The sequence below is a fragment of the Hordeum vulgare genome, chromosome 2H (genome assembly GCF_904849725.1).
Source record: "Hordeum vulgare subsp. vulgare chromosome 2H, MorexV3_pseudomolecules_assembly, whole genome shotgun sequence".
Classification (NCBI taxonomy): Eukaryota; Viridiplantae; Streptophyta; class Magnoliopsida; order Poales; family Poaceae; genus Hordeum; species Hordeum vulgare.
The window spans coordinates 658,383,465-658,392,080 of record NC_058519.1 but is presented as its reverse complement, the minus strand read 5'-3'; the positions used below and the strand labels follow the sequence as shown (position 1 = coordinate 658,392,080).

The 8,616-nt window shown below is 44.6% G+C and overlaps 1 protein-coding gene across 1 annotated transcript; it reads left to right on the top strand.

The window, feature by feature from the left end:
* The first annotated feature begins 6,571 nt into the window (after nucleotides 1-6,571).
* On the top strand, nucleotides 6,572-8,341 carry LOC123431307 (cationic peroxidase SPC4-like). The gene is made up of 3 exons (XM_045115129.1): nucleotides 6,572-6,886; nucleotides 7,190-7,384; nucleotides 7,525-8,341. Exons 1-3 carry the CDS (start codon nucleotides 6,590-6,592, stop codon nucleotides 8,053-8,055), a joined length of 1,023 nt encoding a protein of 340 aa, XP_044971064.1. The 5' UTR covers nucleotides 6,572-6,589; the 3' UTR covers nucleotides 8,056-8,341.
* Nucleotides 8,342-8,616: the final 275 nt, after the last annotated feature.

Genomic DNA, 8,616 nt, shown 5'->3' with positions numbered 1-8,616 from the left:
GGGGAATTTCCTTTTACGTACTTAGGAATACCCATTCACCATCGTAAACTATCTAATGCGGAGTGGAAATGTATTGAGGAACGGTTTGAAAAGAAACTTACTACTTGGAAAGGCAAGCTTCTTTCTTACGGAGGCAGATTAGTCTTGGTTAATTCAGTATTAACAAGTATGCCTATGTTCCTCCTATCTTTTTTTGAAGTACCTGTTGGGGTACGGAAAAGATAGGATTTCTACCGCTCTCGCTTTTTCTGGCAGAGTGATGAGGTTAAGACTAAATATAGGTTGGCGAAATGGGATATTGTTTGCCGTCCTAAAGACCAAGGAGGATTAGGTGTTGAAAATTTGGAAACTAAAAATAGATGTCTGCTCAGCAAGTGGTTGTTTAGATTGTCAATGGAAACCGATGGAATGTGGGTGCAAATTCTTACAAACAAGTACCTGCACTCCAAACCTTTATCGCAGGTGGAAGCGAGACCTTTTGACTCGCCATTCTGGAAGGGTCTAATGCGGGTAAAAAGCTCATTCTACCACAGATCGAGGTTCATCATTGGAAATGGGGAATTGACTAGATTCTGGGAAGACACCTGGTTAGGAGAAGCGCCTCTGGCTGTTCAATACCCGCGGTTGTACCATATTGCCCAACGTCGACAAGTGACAGTTGCGGTTGTATTGCGGGAGATTCCCCTTAATATTCACTTCCGCAGATCTTTAGTTGGGGATAGATAGGTTTCCTCGTTGCATCTAGTTAGAAGGTTAATGGAGGTTAATCTTTCTGATAGGTGTGATCGTCTCTCCTGGAGGTTAACACCAAATGGGCTGTTTATGGTTAAATCCATGTATTCTGATCTCATTGATTCAGTACCAATTCCAAAATTAATACATATTTGGAAGGTTAGGGTTCCTCTTAGAATTAAAGTTTTCTTGTGGTTTGTTCACAAGGGAGTTATTTTAACTAAGGATAATTTGGCCAAACGAAATTGGAAAGGAAGTTCCAGATGTTCTTTCTGTCCAAGCCTAGAAAGTATTCAGCACCTCTTTCTCGACTGTCCTTTGGCTAAACTTGTTTGGCGATCAATTCATATTGCTTTTAAAATCGCCCCTCCTGTTAACTTGAACTCGTTATTTGGAACATGGTTACAGGGAATTGATGTTCAATTGGCTAAATCTATTCGTGTCGGAGCATGTGCTCTTCTTTGGGCTTTATGGAATAGCAGAAATGATTTGGTTTTTAACAGAGCTCGTGATATCCAATTCTTGCAGGTTATCTACCGAATTACCGCACTGATCCGCACATGGTCGTTACTAACTCCTGTGGCAGCCAGGGAGCTTATGGTTACTGGGTGTGCCCACTGGGAGATGGTAGCACAGGGTATCTTCAACCGGTTTGGATGGCGGCATATTAATAGGATAGGTGTTTAGTCATCTTGATCTTTTAGCCACTCCAGGTTGCGGCGCAATGTTCGCCATGTATCTTTTTTTGCTTTTTATATACTCTGTACTTTATGAATACTTAGTTTGATTAATATATGGCTGTATGCATCCCTCGATGCAGAGGCCGGGGCAATGCCTCCTTTTCGAAAAAAACGCGCATCTGCAAGATGTTTTTTTAAAACGGAGGCATAAGATTTGCCTCATCTATTAATTAAGTAGAGAATAGAGTTTGAGAGTTTTACAATAACTTCAAGAGCAGGACATGCCAATTACTCATGCCTAATGATATTCCCTAGCTGCTTAGCACCCGTGGTAACCCAAAGGTTTGCCTCGTCGCAGATCGCCCTCAATAGAATTAGTGGTGGAGCGCTCTTGTTCCGGAAAACACGAGAATTTCTTTCATTCCATATGGTCCAAGATAAACGCATGGTTATGGACGCCATAGCACTTCTATCCGGTGTTTGTAGACCGGGCATGTTGTCCCACCAAGCCATGGCAGACTCTTGCATGTGCCGACACGACGTGTGAACATAGACAAGGCCAAAATAACCGAGTACCAAACGCCACAGCCCGTGGGTGTGCTGACACTTGAAGAACATGTGTGTGCCTATTTCCTGTTCCCTCTTGCATAAAGGGCAGAGTCCGTAGTTATCCTAACTGCGCTTCTCAAGCCGGTCGGCTGTCCAAATTCGGTCTTGCAGAGCAAGCCAAGAGAAGAATTTCACTTTCGACGGTCCCCAAGCCTTTCATACCATGCGTTCCATAGGGGAGAGAGTCATCCCTAGAAATTGCGCCTTGTAAGCGGTTGACGATGAATAAATGCCATCATTGGAGTGTTTCGACACAATGTCGTCTTCAAGAAGGTCGTCGAAAAAGACTTCGTGAAGAAGCATCCACAGAGTGAAGAACTCCTGGACGTGGGCACAGGAGGCGACAGTGTTATGGTTTATCATGAAGATCCATGCATTATCTTTTAGGGCTTCACGCACCTTCCAATGCTTCCTTCGCGAGGCTTCAAATATCAGCAGGGCGATGTCCATTGGCTTGCGCCCACGCAGCCAAGGCGCATCCCAGAACGGTGTTTTCATACCATTGCCAACAGTGATAGTCCTAGAAGCATAGAAAAAGTCAAGATCCTCCTCGGTGCATGGGTTGCCAAGTCCTACACATAACTTTTTAGGCTCTTTCCATTCCTACCATGGCCATCAAAGTCGAAATGCACGGGCAAATTTGTCAGTGTTGAGCACACCTAGACCTCCGTACTTAGGGGGGCGGCAAACAATCTCCCAATTAACCTTGCACTTGGCCCCAGTCGTCTTGTCGGAACAGGACCAACGGAAGGCCCTCTCAATTTTATTGAGGTTCTTAAGGGAACCCTGAGGGACGGTCAGTGCCGAGATAGAGAACAAAGCTATGGATGTAGTGACCGATTTGACGAGAGCCATCCGTCCAATGGTTGTGATATGTTGGCCCTCCCAAGAGACTAGTTTGCCTGCCGCTTTGTCCTCATGGTACTGAAAGTCCATCATCTTGTGTTTCCGAACTGAGAGAGGAAGCCCCAAATATTTCATTGGGAAAGATGCCCTAGTCGCATGTATGTTCTGGAGGACATACTGAAGGTCAATGTGACTACAACGGATGGGCACGACCAAGCTCTTGTGAAAATTTGTGCATAATCCTATGACCTCACCAGAACCCTTTAGTATTGCCGAGAGGTTGTCAATATCCCTCTTAATTGGGGCCATAAAGACGACCGCGTCACCAGCGTAGAGGGAGAGGTTCTCACCATGGCACGACGGCCATGTAAGTTATGAAGAATTCCTTTGCGGGTTGCCAGCTCAAGAATTTGTTGGAGAGGACCAATCGCCAGGACGAACAACAGAGGGGAGATCGGGTCTCCTTGTCGAAGTCCTTGAGCATGCTTGATGGGAGGCCCGGGAATCCCATTAAGGAGATGCGCGAGGATGACGTGAAAAGTAGTGCCTGCGATCCAATCCCGAAACTTGTTTGGGAACCCTTTCCGTTGAAGTAGGTCCAGAATATATTCCGACTTAACTGTGTCAAATGCTTTTTTGATGTCTAGTTTGAAAAGCAGGGCTGGATTTATGTGCAACGGACACGAGTACCATGCTGGCGAGACGGGCCGCACACCACCATGGCCCCCACATCACCACACAAACCATCACCGGCCTCCACGCGGCAACCTTCGCACGGGGGCTGAGGTTAAAAAATTTAATGAGACCAACCTGGGCTAGATTAGCCTGCTGGCATTTTTTTATAGAAGAAAATTCCGTGAGCACCAAGTGTTAGAGTTGAGGCTCGGACACCAGTAAGCTGGCTGCAAACTCCAGCGCCAAGCCTCAGGGGGCCCTCAGGTTAACAATGCCGTAGCCAGCTTCCTGGTGACAACAGTGACTTTGCCGGCAGACCTTCCGGCAGAGGCGAAGCAGAGGGGACGGTGAGAGAGCCTATAGGCGGCAACTAGGGTTATCCCGTCTGGCCGAGGAGGGCGCCCGAATTTAAATTAATAAAGTGAAAGTAGCACTAAAAATTTCGAGCACTTAGTGTATCCGTAAGTTACATACCAGCAAGTGGTTCAAATGAGGAGAAAGTTTCTAGGTGCAAAGCAAAATAAATACTATGGCGGTGCGTAATAAGCTGTATTTGTGTTGATGCCCAGCACCACGGTCGACGTCGCCCAGTCATTCCTTTATTCCCAAGCCATCCAGATCTCAAGGAAAATAGATCGACATGATGATTCAGAATAACAGCCTCAATTGCAAGCTCATAACTACAAATCCATAGTGCTCAAGAAAACATCGCATATGCCCTCCAAGCAATTCTACGATTTTGCTTGTGTAAACTATGACTACTCTAAAGCTTCCTGATAGGGGTTGGGGGTCCCAGTTGCACCTGAAGATATTCCTAACACAGCTCCAAAGTGATTTGGGCAGAACAAATTCACCGCAAGAGTACCTTAGGCTAATGAACACACTGTACATAGGCTCCAATATGTTGTAACTTGATCCCACAGTAGATATTGGTATACGACAAAAACCACATGTAGACTTATGTTATGGAATCTGATCCAGAAGTTTGTAATCGTCAACTCATATTACAAGAATTTTAATTACTAAATACAATCATTTTTCTGTATTCTCACGATAGATCGAGATCGACCGAGCATCCACACGGTAGCTTAACTAATCTCCCTTCGATCCATTATTGATCCATGTGTTAACAATGCATTTTAGTAGATCAAAGTGGTCCGGCTAGATCCAAACACAAACAGTCACATGTGAAACTCAAAACAAGACATAAAGATATTTTTATTTAATACACCTAATCTTCCCAGGATCTTAATATGGTGAGTGCTCTTTTTGTATGCTAATACTCCATGTGCACAGACTCAAATGTTGATCTATAACACGTCCTCCCACAATCTCACCGATTTGACGAATATCAAGACATCTGTAAGAGCGGACACTAACTCATTAGCTATATGATTCCTTACTTAACAGTTTTATGTAACTTCCCTGGTTCTTGGTTGACATATATGTCATCCGTTCCTAAATATAAGTCTTTTTAGAGATTTTACTACGAAGTAGTTGACAAGCCACATGTAGAGTGATAGAATCATGAAATACTCAATTACAAGGCATCAATGCATGCACGCCACGCTTGGCTCGACTCCATTGATCGTGGTAAATATTGGTACGTGGTAAATATTGGTACATGGCAACCACACGCTCACATAAGGGAAAAGTGCAGAACTGGGAGAGAAAACTTCTTTACTCATCGTCATTATCTTCGGATCACGAACATAAAAGAATATGTAATGTCATTAGGGATTGATGTGTTTCTGGGACATCATCAGACTCCAAAATTATTAGTGCCCAAACGAGCTAGCTAGATCCAAACTTCCCCAGTCTCGCCCATGGCAAAACCAGATATAGAGCTAGCTAGTTGAGGATAACTAAATCATGATCTCATATACTAATACGCACACTCAACATACAATTTAAACTAAAAACATATTCAGGCACAGTAACCAGCATATTTGATAGATTGAGCTTGAGACCAGGATCAAATGCATGCGCCATAGCTTGACAAATAGATCCATTGTTGGTCCACCTGTTAAGAATTCATACATGTGTAGTAGATTAGTACTCCAAGCTATTTCGAGACCTAGCAAATTCCATGTGGATCATGAACCTAGTAGAGGTAGGAAGATGCTCTCTAATTTGCAAGGTATGCAAAATAGACTAAGATTCTTGTTTTTAAAGTATTTTTGGAATGCAAAATTTTCAATTAACTTATTTTTATTATTTTTAATTAATCTAGAGTTCTAGTTGTAGAAAGCTTTTCGCAAAACCAAACCACCATGTATTTGTTAACTATGGTCCATCTAGCATGTCACACAACATTACTATGTGTTTGTCCTTTAATTGTTGCAGGGAGAATTGTTTGTACATTGTTTCTCATATATTGATAATTTTGGGTCATAAGGAGAGAGACATATTTCTTACTCCAAACTTCCATACTTGGACCTAATAAGTTTCTGAGTAGAAACAAATAATTGGGACCGTATGGGTGACGTGAATCATCGTGAAACAGGAAGCAGCGGAATTAATTGAAATTCGGGTTAGGAAAAATGGCACCTTCGAACAAAAAAGCGAGAAGAGAACGGTTCCACGGAAGGATGTGATCAAGTAAACCTTAGATTCCTAAACATAGCGTACACCTAGCTTGACTTGATCCACTATCGTTTCATGTGAATAACTCGTACATGTATATTATAGATTAATACTAAATGCTAGATCCAAAGTTAGGCAATTGCATCTGGAACACAAAAAACTAAAAGGGAAAGGAAGATGCTCCACGTTCGACGCTATCCTGATCTTATCTCGTTCTTATGAATTGTTTTAGATGATCTTGTCACGATCTTAATTAACGAAATGAGTGAGCTACTAACCACTGATTCAAATTTAAATCTAAGCCGGGGTACTTGGGTCTTTTCAACCTCTCCCTCCATTATGGGTCCACCTGCCCTCTCTCGATTTCCAACCCTGAAGTTATTTCTTGAGTTATAAATAACACCATCCTGGGCGTAAGGAAGGCACACTCCCAGATAGTAGTGTAGTAGAGCTAGCAATCTATGGCTTGCAGTAGAGCAATGGTGGCCATCGTGGGACTCGTTATTGCCGGACTGCTCTTCCCAGCAGCTTCGTCGTCCATGCGGCCAGATCAGCTTATCACCATGACCACCGACGGCCAGTACCATAGTACACATCCAGTAGTGACCATAGCCGACGGTCTCACAGCAGACTACCACGACGTGTCATGCCCCGATCTGCGGGGCATCGTGCGCACCGCCGTGGTAGAAGCCCTGCAGGGAGATATCACCATCGCCGCTGACCTCCTCCGTATGTTTTTCCACGACTGCTTTCCCCAGGTAATTAAGTATGTGAAACATGTTTGATACGTAGGCTTACAACATCTCTTGTCTAACTTCATGGGTTTAGTTCACTGTTACACTTTGTGGCAAGCCACATGTCTTGGCAATATTTATGATTCAACTCTTGAGGCACTTGTGCTGGTCAATTTGTACATCACACTTTTCTTTACCACACTTATCTGAAGATTACTTGTGCCCATGTTAGCCATGACCTAAACATGCTTAATGCTATCTAGATGACAGATTATTTTACACAAAACCGAGATCTGTAGATAGACATATATGTATGTATGTGTACAGGGATGCGATGCGTCCATTCTTCTGCTGGGAACTCCATGGAGTGAGATGAGAATGCCGCCAAACCTCTCTCTAGATAAGAGGCGGAAAGTGGCGTTCCTCATGGAGGACATCCGCGCCAAGGTGCACAAAGCCTGTGGACCCACCGTCTCATGCGCCGACATCATGGCCCTTGCCACCCATGACGCCGTCGTCGCGGTAGGTCACTTTTTATATTTTTATGTAATTATGTCTATTAATTAAATACATACAAAAAATACCCCTACTGTTAAAACCTGAAAAATACTATCATGAAATTTGATGTGACGCTTGATCATATGCTTTCATGCATTTTTCAGTCCGGGGGCAAACCTTACCATGTGCCACTCGGTAGACTCGACAGCTCCCAGCCCGCGCCGCGAAGGTTCGTGGAGCAGCTCCCGCCCCCCACCTTCAGTATTGATCAGCTTATCGGTGCCTTTAGTAGCCGCAGCCTTGACGAGAAAGACCTCGTGGTGCTCTCTGGCGCACACACCATCGGTAAAGCTCGTTGTGCCACCTTCAGCGACCGTTTCACCAGTGCCGACTCCGGCGATTTCGTCCGAAGGCTACAAGATAACTGCACCACCGATGTGAACCGGCGTCAGGACCTTGATGTGACCACCCCAGAGAAGTTTGATAACAAGTACTACATCAACCTCAAGGAGGGGAAGGGGGTGCTCACCTCTGACGTGCAGCTCCTCCTCAACGAGAGCACCCGGGCATACGTCAACGACTTCGCCGACAATGAGTGGTGGTTCTGGAACCAGTTCGGCACCTCCATGAGTAAGATGGGGATGCTCCAGGGACCCCAAGGGAACGTCGGCCGCATTCGCCGACATTGCTACTAGTCTCATGCTTACATCCAAGTTAGGAGGTGTTTGCTGCCTGTGCTCTGCTTGTTTCAGACGGGATCATGTTTTTTGCTTTCAAATAAGAGGAGATCACATAGCGTATGTTGTAGATGACTGTTAATCTCCATGTAATAAGAAATAGCAGGCTAGCTCTACCTCTTTATCACATGAATTTACTACTCAAGTACTCTATCAGAGTCAGAGGCTGTTCGAAATCTTATCAAAGGTAGTTTTGTCGATATGAGTTTGTCTAATTAAGACCACAAACACTTTTTCGGATAAAGAGCGCCTCTGATTTGTTTCCTTTCTCATTTTGAAAATGTTCAACTCTCACCAAGTGCCCCATTTTTGGTTCCTAGAGGCCGACTTATTGTTAGAATAATCCGAGGCTTTCCGTCGATCTACCGAGGACGAAACAATCACACAAGCACGACATCGAGATTTGTTAACGAGGTTCATGGCTACATCCCCGAGGCATGACTACGGGCGCTCTTCCCCGTGACACCGTCATAATACCGCACCCCGGCAGTCCGGGCGCCGGCACACGCCGCCGGCTCC